At 41.6% G+C, this 16,855-nt stretch overlaps 2 protein-coding genes across 3 annotated transcripts in view; both read left to right on the top strand.

The window, feature by feature from the left end:
- Positions 1-252: 252 nt before the first annotated feature.
- Positions 253-15,382, top strand: LOC127670395 (zinc finger protein 501-like). 2 transcript variants are annotated; one of them, XM_052164748.1, is made up of 4 exons: positions 253-394; positions 7,041-7,167; positions 7,348-7,393; positions 10,834-15,381. In XM_052164748.1, exons 1-4 carry the CDS (start codon positions 374-376, stop codon positions 12,473-12,475), a joined length of 1,836 nt encoding a protein of 611 aa, XP_052020708.1. In that variant the 5' UTR covers positions 253-373; the 3' UTR covers positions 12,476-15,381. The 2 variants fall into 2 exon arrangements, with proteins under 2 accessions (XP_052020708.1, XP_052020709.1); XM_052164749.1 differs by lacking the exons at positions 253-394; positions 7,041-7,167 and having other exon boundaries at positions 7,351-7,405; positions 10,834-15,382.
- Positions 15,275-16,855, top strand: part of LOC127670565 (zinc finger protein 491-like) — a 19,247-nt gene continuing 17,666 nt past the window's right edge. Inside the window, 1 exon segment of the mRNA XM_052165069.1 lies at positions 15,275-15,323. Coding sequence (XP_052021029.1) covers positions 15,275-15,323 — 49 coding nt within the window.

Here is a 16,855-nt window from a genome sequence, read left to right as displayed (position 1 = left end):
AAGAGAGTGCGAGCACTAAAATCCCAGAGAGCTTTGTGCTTAAAAGCAAGGATCCCTCTAGGTTTACTCCAAAGAGAACGCCTGGGTTATGATTGGGTGTTGCTTTTATCTATCATTTTTTTATTTGCGTCTGGGCTGGGAAAGGTCGTGGATCCTGCTACTCAGGAATAAGAAGGCGGGTCCAGTATCTTTCGCCAATCAGAGTCGCTGTTACTTCCTTGCTGGAACTGTCAAATGAGGAACAACGTTGTTCCGAAGTTTCGGCCCCTGGCTCCATTTTTGAATCCCGTGTAGCTTTTGTGAGGTGTTGTGACAGCTGCTTGCAGTGAGTGCCACCTATTTTTGTCGGCAGGCCCTTCCGAAGGACCCCTGCATGCGTCCGAAGCTGGAAATGGTGAGTGCTCGGTGCATCCCGGGATCGGGGGCCACGGCTTTGACACTGCGCCGCCGACCCGACGCTCCCCTGGCGCTGTGCTGCAGTCCGAGGTGGAGTCTGGCACCGGCGGAGCGGGGAGTCGGAGGCTCCCCCAGTCCCGTCGCTGTGAAACTGCTTTATCCCAGTCCCCGGGCTATCACCAGGAATCCGCGCAGTGGACCTGCACCCTGCAGATCTTGCAGCGGTGACGGGTTGGTGATGCAGTCTGGTCAGTGCAGTGAAAGGACTTGAGTTGCTGCCGGCCTGCCCTTGCACTTGGGTTTGGCATGCTTTAGTGTTTCCTGCGACCTCCTTGGTTTCGTATTAGTTTTGCTCTAGGCTGCTTCTCCAAAGAGGAGGGATATGTGATGTGCGTTTGTTGGAGGTGCTGGTGCTGGCGCTGGCACTGGTGAGTTTTTAGTTGCTTGGTTTCTTTATTTTTCAGACAGTGTTTCTCAGTAGCCCTGGCTATCCTGAAACTCACTCGGTAGCCCAGGCTGGCTTCGAACTCAGAGGTTTGCCTGCCTCTGCCTGTAATGTGTGTTTGTTTTGTTTGTTTGTTTTCTTTCTTGGAACTCATTACGCAGACCTTGATCTCAGAGATCCGCCTGCTTCTGCTTCCTGAGAACTGCAATTTAGATGTGCGCACCATCATGCCCTACAAAGTGAGCTCCTTAATTAGTGTTTACCAAGATTGCAATCCTCTGGAAAAATTATTAACGTCGTCGCTTGTTCCCTTTGCCTTTATATAATAGATTTTTCTAGAGAGTGTAATTTGTGGCTAGGGAAACAGTTGAGAGGGTCCAACTGAGAGAAAAACATACGTGTCTTCTGGATAAGATATTTTTTGTTTGAGAGTTGTTTTGAGTGTGCAGAACATTTAAAAATGTATTCGTGCTGTTCATGTGTGGTGAACCAATCTTTGGTCTCCCGTGCCATAGCGTTACTATGCCAACGGGGGCCAAAGGACCCCGTTGTGGTGCAGGGATCAAACACAGGTCGCGAAGCACGCCAGATGACTGATTTTACCTGCAGACCCCATTTCTTTGGTCTCATTTACTTTTATTTTTATTTTAAAACTGGGTTTCATGTGTCCCTGGCTATCATGAAACTCCATATGTAGCTGTAGATAACTTTGAACTTGTGATCCTCCTGACTTCAGGTTTTGAGATTTCAAGGCATGAGTCAGCACACTTGATTTGTTATGGTGCTGGGGATGGAGACCAAGGGAGGGACTTCCTGCATATTAAGTAAACACTACTAAGTGAGCCACACCCTCAGCCCTACTGTGCAGTTTTTCTCCCTCAGATTCCGGCGGGAAGATCCTAAGATATTCTGAGTTTCCTGAGCAGCATGTGTGTCATTGACTGCTTAGTGACCAGCATGGAAATCATACTAATGAGGTTACTGGGATTTTTTTAGTTTCAAGACAGAGTTTTACTCTGTAGCCTTTGCTAGCCTAGACCATGCTATATAGATGAGGCTAGCCTTGAACTGACAGAGATCAGCCTGCCTCTGCCTCCTAAATGCTAGGATTAAAGGCATGCACCACAATGCACAACCTTGAGATATAAAATTTTCAAGTACGTTACCATGATTCTCTGAATTTCCTTGGTGTCTATTGGAATGCCTCCTTTCTCATCTCTCTTTTCATTAATGTGTGTCTTGCTTTATTTGGCTAAGGGTTTATCAGTTATGTTTATCTTTTCGAACACCGACTCAATTTTGTGTGTGTGTGTGTGTGTGTGTGTGTGTGCATTTTGCCTGCCAGAAAGGATATGTAACATGTTTTCCAGATGCTCACTGAGTTAGAAGAAAACATTAGATCCGTGAGAAACGGAGTTATAATTGGTTCTGATCCACTCTGTGGATCCTGGGAACTAAACTCAGATCCTCTGAAAAAGGCACATGTGCTCTCCCGAGCCATCCTCCACTTCAGTGGCTCTTTTTGTTTGTTTGTTTTTTTACTTATTTTTTTACTTAATTTCAGCCTTGATCCTCACTATTTCTTTCACTTAGTGATTTGGACTTTGGGATCTTGTTTTCGCAAAGTCTTAAAGTGCTTCTTTAGGTCGTTTGTCTAAGATCTAATTTATTTTGGAAAAAGATTTATTTTGGGGTGTGTGTGTGTTCGTGTTCCTGTGCACGTGTGCATGTATGCTTGGGTTTCTGCAGAGGTCAGAAGAAAGTGTTGGATCCCCTAGAGATGAATGTCTATGCAGGTATGAGCCACCTAGTGTAGGAGCTGGAAACCAAACGTGAATCCTCTGGAAGAGCCAAAAGTGGCCTAATGCAGAGCCATCCCTCCATCTTCCTGTCTGACTTTTCTGTCAAAGTACAAAATCATATTTTATAGGAAAAGCTTGAAGAATAATATTGCCCTAGCTCCCCAGTTGATGCGTTCTCCCTAACCCCCTAAGAGGGATGTGTGCATCTCATCCCAGTGGGCAGGGATTAAAAAGGTTTGGCAGTCTTCAAGATAACAGCAAATTCTTCTCAAAAACCTTAGGTTGCAAGGCACAGCATCATGAGTTTCACCCCTATAGCACTGAGCTCTGGAGATAGGAACTGGGGGTTCAGGAGAATGAACCCTAAGATTCAAGGACTGGGAGGAGATGGTTCTACCCTATATTAAGGAGCTCTCTCTTCAGTTTTGGAGAACAGGGTAGGGAGGGGACAGCTGTGCTTCTGAGAGGTGGCAGGATCAGGTCTGAGCAGAACGGAGTCCCTAATCCCACACTTGCAGCTTGTAGACCTATAGGACTCTAATGCCCGAGGACAAGTTAGAGATCCAGAGATTCTTTAGGGGGAGTTAAGGTTGGAGTGGAAGGCAAATGACATGTTCCGGGGGTCAGGGACTAATACAAGAATCCTTTGGGTCAGAGCTAGCACAGAATGACCCACTGAACTCCCTGCCGCATGAGATAAAAGTCCCAGGTTTCTAAGTATGCAGGTTTCTGAGTCAGATATTATAGGTTGGAGGAGGAGGTCATGTGGAGTCACTAAGGTAGAAATCACTGGTAAAGAATGCTGGGTGATAGCTCTCTATGATTTGGCTGAAAGTCAGGGTATTCTAGATCCCTTACAGAAAGGTGAGGGATCAAAGGTGAAAGGTTGGACAGAGACCCTGCTTCTCACCTGTACCTGTCCTGTGACATAGTAGGACAGGGTAGAACAAGGTATCAAAATGTGGTTGACATTGTCTTGGTAGTTTTCCATGTTATCTGTGAGACCCAGAAAAACCCCTCTAAACATCAGGAGATCCTGGAGGCACTACGAGGGAGGGTCCCAGGCATCTGAGCCCCAACATCAGGGGACACTACCACCCTTCCAGGGTGGGCTTCTAGTGATATAGATGCTCTTCCTAATCAGCACAGAAGACACCAGTGTCAAAGTAGATCATTTTCAGTGGGTGGTTCTCCGAAATACTCCCTCCCCAACCTCATACCCCCCCACCCCCTGCCAATGCAGAATAGTTAAGAGGGCCATGGCAAGGTAGGACTTGGGGGTGGAGAGAACCACAATTGTCTGGATTTTTAATGTAGGAAATTAGAGTTATAAATGTTGCAGTTTGTACTGTCCTCGTTGTATTTTTGGGTTTTTGTACATTATGCCTTCATTTTCATTCAATTCAAGGAAGTATTTGGTCTCCTTGATTTCTTCACTAACACATTCATCGTTCAGTTGTGTGTTATTTAATCTCTGCGGGTTTGTAGATTTTCTATAATTTCTGTTGCTGTCAGACTCATTATTGTCTTATAATTGGATTGTTTTAGGCTTCCTGTATTTTTGTGTCTGCGTATAAGAGTCTATTAAGAGACTTTCCATTGGTCGCTTAAATGTCTTATGTTTGAGTGGAATGCTCTATGTGTGTTTACTTGGTTCATTTGTTTTATGGTGTCTTATTTATTTATTTATCATCTATCTTTTGAGACTCAGTCACTAAACATATACAACAAGCAGAGGTGGACCTAATTTTGTAAAAGACATGCCACTTGATCTAAAATTACAGTCGTATTTGTGGCTGGCCTGCAACTTAAAATGTAGACCAGGGTGCCCTGAAACTCATGAAGATCTACTAGCCTCTGCCTTCCGAGTGCTGAGATTAAAGGCATCCCTACCACCCCTGACCTCATAATGTCATTGAATTACTGATTTCCTGTTTGTTTTTTATCTAGTTTATTCCAAACTCAATCACACAAAGAGCATCTCTATAAATATAAGGAAGTTGCATTCTAAATAGGGAATAAAAGTCCACTTTTATTATCAGCAGTAGAACTACAAAAAGTACACAGACTCATGGAAACTAAACACTACTGAATGATAATTAGATCAAGGAACAAATGAAGAAGGAAATACTTCAAACTTCTCAAATTGAATGAAAAGGAAAATACAGTGTGATCAGTTTATGGGACAGAATGAAAGCAGGTGTAAGCAAAGTTTATAGTGTTGGTTGCCTACATTTACAAAAAGCTGATACTTTTGGTATTTATTTATTTATTTATTGACAAATTGATAAGTTGATATGTCTGAGTCCTTGGAAAGATTAAAAAAATCGTAATAATAATAAGAGAAAGACTGTCATCACAGTTTCACCTCTGGAACCAGTCTTTTGTTTTCTCTCTCCTTTCTGATAATTTATTTTGAGACCAGTTATGACTTTGTAGCTCAGGCCTGCCTCAAACTAATGATCCTCCCTTTTAGTCTCATGAGTCTTAAGGTGGCAGATTTGCATTGCCGTACTTAGCCTAACCGCCTCTAATTAAAGGGTGGTTCGTAGCAAGGCTTAAAACTTAACAGACAGACTGTTTTCCATGCTTATCGATTTTGACCTAACAAGGCCTCACTCCCTGTGGAGAAGTATAAGCTCACAGAAGCATAGCCAACACATAGAATGAGAGAACTGAAAGGAACATTAGAGGGGATCAGAAAGTGTGTGAGTGGCAAATGGGGTATCTGCAGGTATGTTCCCCAGTTCCACTGCACAGTATCAGATAACCCAAGGTCTCTCCCAATCCCTTTATTCAATAATCTTCTGAACTATCATCCAGACTGTAGTCTTAGACAGTCAGGTCACTTTACACACATATTCCATACCCAGTTTATGCAAAACTGTTTCCATTCCTGTTTCTGAACCAACCAATTCCATATTTCCCTTAGTAAAATAAACACACTGTCTTCTTTTCCAACACCTCCAAGCACAGAGCACTTAGTATTTGCTGTGTCTTTATCTGCTAAATTTAAAGCATCCCAAGTAAAGGGATGGATCCTAGTTCATTTTCATGTCCTGTGTGTCAATATCAAATCCTGTATCTGACTCAGATACCTCAATCCTCAAAACTTCCTCCTGGGATGCACTTCTGATGACTCTCAAGATCCCAGCTGATGAAAGAGTATGGACAGCATTACTAGTGAGCCCAAGGTAACTTGATTCAAAGCTAAGCCATAGTAGAGGTTTAAAATGTTCTGTGAAGAATGACAGCAAGTCACTGAATTAGGGTACTTATGGTGGTTTGAACAGATGTGTGTGAATGCTTGACCCATAGCAGGTGGCACTCTTAGGAGATGTGGCCTTGTTGGGGGACGTGTGTCACTGTGAAGACAGACTTTGAAGTCTCATGCATGCTCAAGCTATGCCCAAAGTGACACACATGCTGCCTCTGAGCTCCTCCAGCACCATGTCTGCCTGCATGCTGCCATGTTTCCCCACTATGACAACAATATACTAAACCACCGAACGATAAGCCAGCCCCAGTTAAATGTCCTGGTTATGGTGTTTCTTTACAGCACTAAAATTCTAGGACAGTTCTCGAGAGCAACAGCTACTGTTTGGGGCTCTGAAAAAAAGATTTGGCTGTTGAAGAGTAGAGCACTAAGCATTCTGTGTTTTGACTGATAGGTACACATCTGGTAAGACTTGCTTACTGCATGTCTTATTTCCCATCATGCGTCTAATTATGATCATAGACCTTATTCAAAGGTAAAATGATAAAAAGATTCTCCTTAAATATTAATTTTGAGAACACAGTTCACCATATGGTACATGCGCCCCAAAGTAGCTCATTACTTTTAGATCATTTTCCTTTGTTACTAGACGTGTCCCAAAATGTATTTGAATTAGATATAGGACATTAATAAAGTGTTCCTAGAGGGACTAACGTGTCACCTTTTTTTAAAAACATGAAACCTGATAGTAGATATGGTCCGAGGTTACCTACAAGAAAGAATGTCCACAAGGTGCTAGTTGCATTGTTCAGACACAACCAGGGGCAAAACCCAAGTAAAGTCTCGGGTTGCTCTGCCTGCTCTGTGCCTGCCTGCCTGCCTGCCTCACCATTGTCCCAGTGCCTAGAATTAATCTCATAGCAGTTACAGCTGCTTTCTTGATAGTTCATGTCTGAAACTTCCTCTAATATAATCCTTCATACAAGTCAGAGACTGCTTCTACACCCAGTGGGTGGATTTTCTCGTGTTGATTCGTGTAAACACTGTAGTTTCTCAAGTTAACCTTTATCTACGTAAACACTTAGCAGTGTCTTCAGAGGCTTCCGTTCTAGGTGATTCTGTATCCTGTCAACTTCGCGGTTAAAACTAACCCTCCTAATTAATATGTGCACTGTTTCAGGAGCCAGTGACCTTTGAGGATGTGGCTGTGAACTTCACCTCAGGAGAGTGGACTTTATTGGATTCCAGTCAGAAGAAGCTCTACAGAGATGTGATGAAGGAAAACTTTCTGAACCTGATCTCCATAGGTAACAACACGCCATGCTTCCTTTGCGTACTCGTTCAGACAACTGGCTCCTGCTTATATGTATAGTGGTGTGCGGCTCGAAAGGAAGCATAAACCTGCCTGGTCAGGTCGTAAGATTTAGAATTAATACATTTTTATAATGTTGACTATACCATAATGATTTCTTTGGGTTTACTTTCAGAGAAAACTGAAGAAGAAAATGTTGAAGAGGACTACCAAAATCTCAGGTGAAATCTGGGGTAATTTAAACTCTTTAAGAAAGAGTAATTTACATCAAACATTTGGGAATGATAGGACAACTGAGAACCTGGTATATTATCCAAATATATCTAAGGATAAATTAATTCTAAAATAGATGTTTATAAAACTGCATTGGGTGTGATCATTCAGAATTTGAGTATCCCATCTCTGTAATTTCTTAATGCAGTATAACAATTAACTATATAAGAGATTTTTTTCCCCCAGTGGTGCATTACATAAAACGTTGCCTTCATACTCATAAGTATTTGGTAAATTTTTAATGATCTTTTTTTTTAAGGCTTTATATATGAGTTGGGTTTTTTCATGTTGTTATCTTGATTTATAAGAATATTTGTTTTTTATATGTGCTTGGTTTGCATGTGTGTCTGTGTGCCACATTCATGTAGTGCCCTTGGAGGCCAGATGAGGGCCTAAGATTCCCCATTCCCTGGATTGCAGTTACAGACAGCTGTGAGCCTCTGGGTGGGTGCTGGAATCAAAGATAGGTTCTCTGGAAGGACTATCAGTCCTCTTCACTACTGAGTCGCCTCCTCACTTTAGAGGTGTTTTTAATTTGCTTTTTATTGCTAAGATAAGCACCAGGACAGAATAGGACTTAGGAGGGAAGAGCTTATTTTGGTTCCTGTCTGCCTTCCAGATCACAGCCCCTCTTCATGGGATATCTGGGCAGAGATCTGGAGGCAGGAACTGAAACTGAGATTATGGAAGAACACTGCTGACTGTGTTGCTTCTAAAGACTTACTCAGCCTCATTTCTTAAAGAACTTATAGAATGAAGGCCCTTATGGTCAAGAGTGGCACCACCCAGGGTTAGCTCGGCCTCGCACATTAAATATTATTCAAGAAAATACCCCCCCCACACACACACACACAGACTTGCTTACAATCCAATCTGATGGAGCTGTTTCCTCAATAAATGTTCCCTCTTCTCAGATGACCATATTTGGTGTCAAGTTGACAAAAAAAAAAAAAAAAAAAAAAACAAGCACAATTGTTTCCTTGTTCCCATGATCTCATGTTAATATCAAAATATAAAACACAGCATAACTTCAGGAATACCACAGTCTTTAAAAACTGGGGTATACACATTAAATATTCGGTTCCAAAAGTTCTCTGCCGTGGGCTCCTGTAAATCAAATATCAATTATGCATTTCTGGTTTCAAAGGTGAAGAAGCAGTGCAAAGCTACAATTAGATCAAAGTAAATTCAAAATTCGACAGCGTTGATCCAGTTCTGTAGCTGAATGTATTTCCTCTGGGCTTCACTCATGACCTCCTGGCCTCCTAAGGGCTTGGGTAACGCAGTGTCTCTGGCTCTGCCATACACAGCGCACACCCATCACTTGACTTACAGGCTCATTCTGGCTCCATCCCACAACTACTGCTGTCCTTGGCAATCATCAGTGGTACTGTCGTCTCTAATATGCTAGGGTCCGTATAGGTTACCCCTTCACCATTCACTTTCCGGCCTTTCTTCAGGAACTCCAATCCTGGCACTTGGTACAGAATCTCATCTGTTCTCAATCAACCCTTCAGTCCTAGTGTCTCCACTGCAGTTGGGATTTCAGCTTCAGCAGTGACATCACCTGGCCTTTCATGGCACCCTGCCTCAGCTTTTCCATGACCCATTTGTTCCTGCAGCTCTCGTGCTGCCAAAATTAATACCAGCTGACAGAGTCCTACACATTGCCATGTTTTGCTGCCAATTTGAAGTGCAGCCTCAGCCCCCTGTGGTCTTGGTGCTGATCAAAATCTCTTAAAGATTTCACCTCGGTGATGTTGTTGTTTATTATAGCTGATTCTTCAGCCCCACTCCCACCCCCTACCACCCCCCCATCCCCGCTAACCAGAAAGCATAGATTCTTAATACAAAATATCTCATGAACCACTCTTACGGTCTTTGAGGTACTCTTAAACATCCCTTTGAGAGTTTGTTTGGATGTTATAGCATGGTTAACTGAAGGCTGGTGTTCCTCTCTACAGGGAAGGTCATCCTCTTTGACAAAGCACATGGCTTCAGGAGGGATACTTGGAACTGTGAGGGAGGAAAGAGACTCTTCCTAGCCGGCCACAGCAGCTGTGTCAATCCTAGTGATCAAGGGGGGTGACATAAGTTGCAGCCACGTCACCTTTACATCCTCAAACGTCCCTCTAAATATTGACAAGGCAGGCTTCCAATGTCCGCGTTGCTGTTAGCATTCTCACATCCCAGGTCGCCAAAAACATCATTAAATTCTGAGCATTCATTGGCTTTTCCAGTTGAAACGTCTAAACACTTTCACTTTCTTTCCAAAAACAATATTGTTAGTCTGTAATGGCAATGGCCTATGGGCCTGGTACCAATTTCTGTTTTAGTTTGTTTTCTTGCCCAGTGATAAATACCAAAATCCAAAGCAACTTGGGGAAAAAATGGTTTCTTTTGGCTTATACTTCATGTCACAGTCTATCATGATGGGAGGCCAGGTCAGGAGGTTAAGCTGGGCAGGGCTCTGGAAGCAGGAACTCAAGTAAAGTCATGGAAGAGCACCACTCCCTGATTGGCTCTGTTACTTGTTGTATACAACTCATGCCTACTTGCTCAGAGAAGGAACAAATCACAATAAGCTAGGCCCTCCCACATAACTTAGTAAATCAAGAAAGCACCCTTGTAGAGTTACCTACAGGCCGATCTGATAGAGGCATTTTTTTTTAATTAAAGTTACAGCATCTAGGATGGCCTTACCTTATATCATGTTGGTAAAAATCTAACCAGTACATGCTATGTATTTCAAATGCTTAAGTAGACTAGTATTTCCTAATGTTATGTGACAGTCTTGTATGCTAACACAAGAACATTGGTTGAATATTTTCTCTTTCTATGGTCATAAATTATTTAAGCTTATGTGTATGTGTGGGTTCATGTGAGTGCATGCTACATATCTGGAAAGGATTTATGGAGCCAGACAAGGGCTATAGGTCCCTTGAAGTTGGAGTTATATACCACTGCAAACCCACCCATTGGTATGCGAAACTTTGGTCTTCTGGAAGAGGAAGAGGTGCTCTTACCTACTGAGCTATTGCTCCAGATTCTTCATAATTCTTGTAAAGTCGAAGGTCTATTTATTTACTCATGACAGGATCTTTATATGTGGCCCAAATTCGCCTTAAATTTGAAGGCTTTCTGCTCTTGCCTCTAGAGTATTATAACTGTGGTGGACCACTGGAATTAGTCACCAACACTTTCTTTGCCAAATCAAAAACATCCCAGTACCAATACCTTCCCATATACCACAGGATTCAGTTATTGGAAATACATTCTCATGTACCAAAAAGTCCACATTTGAGCAAAATCTTATTATGTAAACATTGTGAAAATCCTTCATTATCTCCAGTGCCCATAATGCTCTTCTCACATTTTTTTTTTCCAGAACTCAGGTGATTGAGAAAGATGGTGAATGTGAACATGGCAGTCACTGTGAACAAACCCAGGCACAGATTCCAGAGTATATTGATAATGAGGACATGCTTCCTGCAATACCAGTATGTGAAAGCAGTTTGTATGTAAGAAACATCATCAATAATTCACCCTTGGATGTGCACCTCAGTGATCAAACTCAAGAGAAGCCATTTGAGTGTAAGGAACCTGTGGAGAAGGCTTTTAAACATGAGAAATGCTGGGAAGATGTGGGTCATTCTGAGTCATTCCGGGTGCATGGAAGTTCTAGGGAGAAATCATGTGAAAATCAGCAATGTAATGCAGCTCATGGGAGTCTCCATTGTGATCAGCATCATGAGAGAACTCACGATGGAAATAAGCACGAGAGCACCTTTATGAAGTGTTCATACGACCAGAGAGATGAGACCATCCACAGTGAAGTAAAGCCATTTGTGTGTAAGCAGTGTGGAGAAGCCTTTGTTAATTCCAGTCACCTTATCAGTCATGAGCGAATTCATATTGTCGAAAAGTGTTACATTTGCAAACAGTGTGGAAAAACATTTAGATATTTGTCATGCTTCCAAAAACACGAAAGAATTCACAGCGGAGAGAGGCCTTATGTGTGCGACCAATGTGGGAAAGGATTTATTCAGTTGAAATACCTCCTCATGCACCAAAGGATTCATGGAGAAAATTCTTATGAATGTAAACATTGTGAAAAAGTCTTCACTATCTCCAGTGCCCATGATGTTCATGAAAACATTCAAGGTGGAGAAAAGCCATATTCATGTACACATTGTGGAAAAGCTTTCACTAGTCCCAATGACTATAATAGTTGTGAAAGAATTCACACTGGAGAGAATCCCTTTGTATGTAAGAAATGTGGGAAGGCCTTCAAACGTTTGGGTCACTTTATGAATCATGAGAGAATCCACACTGGAGAGAAGCCTTATGCCTGTAAACATTGTGGAAAAGCCTTCACCAGTTCCAGTGACCGTAACAGTCATGAAAGAATTCACACTGGAGAGAAACCCTTTGTATGTAAAACATGCGGGAAAGCATTCAGTCGTTCTGATTATCTTATTAATCATAAAAGGATTCATACTGGAGAGAAACCTTATCCGTGTAAGTATTGTGGAAAAGCCTTTGCCACTTCCAGTGACAGAAACAGTCACGAAAGAATTCACACTGGTGAGAGATCCTTTCTGTGTAAAAAATGTGGGAAAGTGTTCATTCTTTCTGGTGATCTAATCAAACATGAGAGGATTCACACTGGAGAGAAGCCTTACGCATGCAAACATTGTGGAAAAGCTTTCACTACTTCAAGTGCCCGTAACAGTCATGAAAGAATTCACACTGGAGAGAAGCCTTATACTTGCAAACATTGCACAAAAACTTTTACCACTTCCAGTACCCGTAACAGTCATGAAAAGACTCACACTGCGGAGAAGTATTTTGCATGTAACCTGTGTGGGAAAACCTTCAACAGTCAGAGTTCCTATTACACTCATAAAAAAATCCACTCTATGAAAGAGAGACTTTATGTATGTAAACACTGTGGGAAAGAATTCACTTACTGTGGTAATTTCCTTAAGCATGAAAGAATTCACACTATAGAAACATTGTCCGTGTGAACAATATGTAAAATGGATTTCTGGGTCCTACATCCCATTAGAAACCTATATAAAATCTCAGAGTGACAGAACTTGTATAACTATAAACTGTATGGCCAGCTTGCCTTTATTGTGAGGGGTGAAAAAAAAAAAGAGTTTGGATGGACCACAAGGTAGCTTAGCTAGCCTTGGCTCATTAGGATAGCCTGATCTCAATTTTAACCCTGAAACTCGCATGGAGTTTCAATAGAGAATCAATTCCCAAAAGTTGTCTTTTCTGAGTTCCATGTGCACAACAATGAATGTATTTGTGTATGTACACAAATGAAATAAATAAATGTAGTGCTGAAACAAGAAAAAAAATGAAAACATTCTGAAGTGGAAACAGACATGACCAGCAAAATGTAATTTTAGCCCTATTAGGATACATACAAATGTAGGATGAAATCCTGTTCCCATACATGTTTTAATGTCTGTCTGTTTTTCTTACAGGTAGGGTAGGGGGCTAGGGAAATACAGTATCTAATGCAGGACATTTGAATAGCACTTAGGATTTTTAAGGTGAATCTGTTCCAACCAAATATAAATTTTAAAGAAAAAAAAAGCTGTGTGATTGAAATAGAACATTTTCATGTAGCTAAATCATATAAGGAGAATTTAAGTTTGTGTATTTTAGAAATAGCCCGAGGGACTGGAGAGAGGGCTCAGCAGTTAAGAGCACTGACTGCTCTTCCGAAGGTCCTGAGTTCAAATCCCAGCAACCACATGGTGGCTGACAACCATCTGTAATGAGATCTGATCCCTCTTCTGGGTGTCTGAAGACAGCTACAGTGTACTTACATATAATAAATAAATCTTTAATTAAAAAAAAAAAGAACCCGAAAGAAGAACAATAAGATGTTAGCATTTTGATCTTTGGTCTATTCCCACACAAGACTTTGATTTTTGCTTTTTTGTTTGTAATCTTGGAGTCAAGATATATATATATGCTTAATAACATTGGCATAATTTTCTGGTCTGCCATTCCTGTCACTTGAAAGACATGTTACCAAGAAATTGTGACAAATGATAGCAAGCATTTAAAGACATGGATTGCAGCCTGGAGAGATGGCTAACAAAAGTGATTAACAGTGTTCGCTACTCTTCTAGGGGGGCTTAGTTTGATTCCCCATATATGTGTTAGGTGGCTTTCAGCTATCTGTAGCTTCAATTCCAAGGGGCCTGAACACTGTCTGGTCCTCCCCAGGTACCTGTTCAATCGTGTTCATACACAACTAAAAAATCTGAAAAGAAAAAGAAAAGAAATTGGCAATTCAGAGAGATGGTTCAGTAGCTAAGAACACATACTTCTCTTTCTGGCTTGTTTTTGGGTATGTCTGGTTGATTTGAAGTAGAAAGTTGTTGTTCTTTATTGTGATATTTTTCTAAGTTCCCTTACATAGCAAATTCTGTTTTTAAAAAACCCTATTATTTCATTTGGTAATTAGCTTTACATGAAAAAAATGTTTTTCCTGAGTGATATAGATTTTTTTAATTTATTATATTTGCGCGCGTGTGTGTTTCTGTATGAGTATATGCACATAAATCCAAGTGTCTGGGATTTGAGGAGGATGTAGAACCTCCTGGAACTAAAGTCAGACTCAGTTTTGGTGCCCTAAGGTAAGTTAAGGTGCCCTAGGAACCAAACTCCAGCCCTTATATTTACATAAATTCTTTGGACTTTTTTTTTTTTAATGTTCCATTGTACTTAAATGATTGTATTTTTTAAAACAGTTTTAACTGATCCCCTCTCCCCTTTTTGTAGTTTTGTGTGTTTCTATAATAAATTTTAGTGCTTTAAATCCCCAATTCCTTTCAATACTTGTCAGTAGACCCATTCCTTAATTTATGTGTGTGAACATGAGAATTGGCAGGGCATTTTAGCATGGCCATATATCAAGAAAATAATATGTGTCTGCTTATATGTGGGTGGCCTCTGCAGCCACTGGTTCTTGATGAGAATTTGAGAATCAAGGCTGGAGAGATGATTATGCATCTTAAAGTACTTACTAATCTTCCAAAGGCTCCTAGTTAACTTTCCAGTATCAACATTTGGTGTTTTACAGTGACCCATGACTTCCAGGAATCAAAGACTTTTCTAGACTCTGAAGACAACTGCAAATACATATCACATCCTAAGACATATAAAATAAGATGGAGTTCCTGTTTGTGTAGCTAGTCAAAAATCCAAGAAACTAAAGGCAACTTGTCATAAACTTTTTAGTTAATTAATTTACTTTGTATCCTGAATGCAGTTTTCCCTCCTCCCAGTCCTCCCACCCCACCTTCCCCTCCATTCGCTCTTCCCTTTCTCTTTATAAAGACGAGAACTCCCATGTGTATCAGTCAGCCTTGACATATCAAGTTGCAGCAAAATCCATTGTGTTTTCTACTGAGGCTAGACAAGGCAGCCCAGTACGGGGAAAGGGTCCCAAAGGTAGGCAACACTCAGACAGTCCCTGCTTCCAACGTTAGAAGCTCCACATGAAGACCAAGCTGCACACCTGTTACATACGAGCAGAGGGACTAGGCCAATCCCATGCAGGCTCATAACTTTCACTCCAGTACTTTATGTGCTTTACCTGGATTCATCTCACTGAATTCACAGCTGGTCCCTTCCCAGCAAGTTGCATAGCCACCCCCTGTAGCCTGAAGGCCATAAAGGGAGAAAGCTAGCTCATCTCTAGCTTGACTTCTTCATGTCTTGTGATCAAAATGGATAGTGTCTCCAGCTATAGGATTTCAGTATCAAATTCTGTTTGACAATCTTGAGCAGTGACAATGACCCGCATCCTGAGTGAGACTTCAGGTCCTCCTTGGGCAACAAATGGTAGGGAGGTATCTGAAACTTAGCACTCAATTCTCATGTAGTTACCTCTGGCTTTAGGGAGACACGTCCATCAGTGGAAAAGTGTCCTTTCAAACTTTTTTGTTTAGCCTAGAGTTTTTACTAGGATTATAAGATAACCTTTCTATATGCCCCCCCCCCGAATATCCTGTCTTATTCCAGTTCTTCCTCTTCTTCCATATTGTTTCTCTTCCCCTCTATGCTTAAACCTTTCTACTTCCCAGTATTATTACCACTCTCCTCATTTTTAAGTGAGGTGTTCTGCTATCTGCTCTTTAATGTCTTTTGGTCTTTATGAGCATATTTATTTATTCCATTTATATCCCGACTGTAGCCCTACCTCCATCCTCTCCTCCCAGTCCAAACCTCATAACCTCCTTCCCCAAAGACCCCCTCCCCATGGGGGTACCAACCTGCCCTGGCACATCAAGCTACAGCAGAACTGTCTTAGGGTGTTACCGCTGTGCACAGACACCATGACCAAGACAACTCTTAATAAAGACAACATTTATTTGCGACTGGCTTACAGGCTCAGAGGTTCAGTCCATTATCATCAAGGCAGAAACATGGCAGTGTCCAGGCAGACATGGTGCTGGAGTTGCTGAGAGTGCTACATCTTTATCTGAAGGCTGCTAGCAGAATACTGACTTCCAGGAAGCTAGGGTAAGGGTCTTAAGCCCATGCCAACAGGGACACACCTACTCCAACAAGGCCACATCTCCCAACAGTGCCTCTCCCTGGGTCAAGCACATAGAAACCATCACAAGGACTAAGCACAGCCTCTCCCATTGAGGCCAGACAAGGCAACCCACCTAGGGGGAAAGGATCCAAAGGCCTGCAAAAGACTCAGGGACTGCCCCTGCTCTAATTGTTAGGAAAGTCACATGAACACCAAGCTGCACATCTACTACATATGTGTAGGGGCCTAGGTCCAGCCCATACATGCTCTTTGGTTGGTGGTTTAGAACCTGTGAGCCCCCAAGGGCCCAGGTTATTTGACTCTATTCTTATGGTGTCCTTGAACCTTCCAGCTCCCTCAAAACTTCCCCCTACTCTTTCACAAGACTACCCAATATGAGCACATAGTTTTTAAGTGTGCTACACTAAACCTCAGTAGCTAAACACTGAAATAAATGAAATTGAATGGTTTTTTTGTCTTTCTCCATTTCCTCAGTATATTTTCTAAATCCATCATGGTGCCAGCATATTTTACAATTTCATTTCCTCTTTACACTGAAATAAAATTACATTAAATGCCACATTTTCAGTACCTATTCGTGTGTTGATGGGTGTCTTGGATCATTCCATTTTGCTGTAATGAAAACAACCACATTGAACATGGAAGTACAGTTATGTCATTTGGTATATAGTCCTTTTGCTATATTGATTGCTATTGTTGGATCATAGGACAGTTGTATATTTTTGTTACCAAAACTTTATTAGATTTACATTATTTGGCAGAAAAACTGACACACATGGTCCAGGTCCTAGAGGGCATTATCATGGAACCCCTG

Source organism: Apodemus sylvaticus, chromosome 20, assembly GCF_947179515.1.
Source record: "Apodemus sylvaticus chromosome 20, mApoSyl1.1, whole genome shotgun sequence".
In the NCBI taxonomy this organism is placed as follows: domain Eukaryota; kingdom Metazoa; phylum Chordata; class Mammalia; order Rodentia; family Muridae; genus Apodemus; species Apodemus sylvaticus.
The sequence above is the reverse complement of the archived record's forward strand: the minus strand, read 5'-3'. Positions and strand labels throughout refer to the sequence as shown.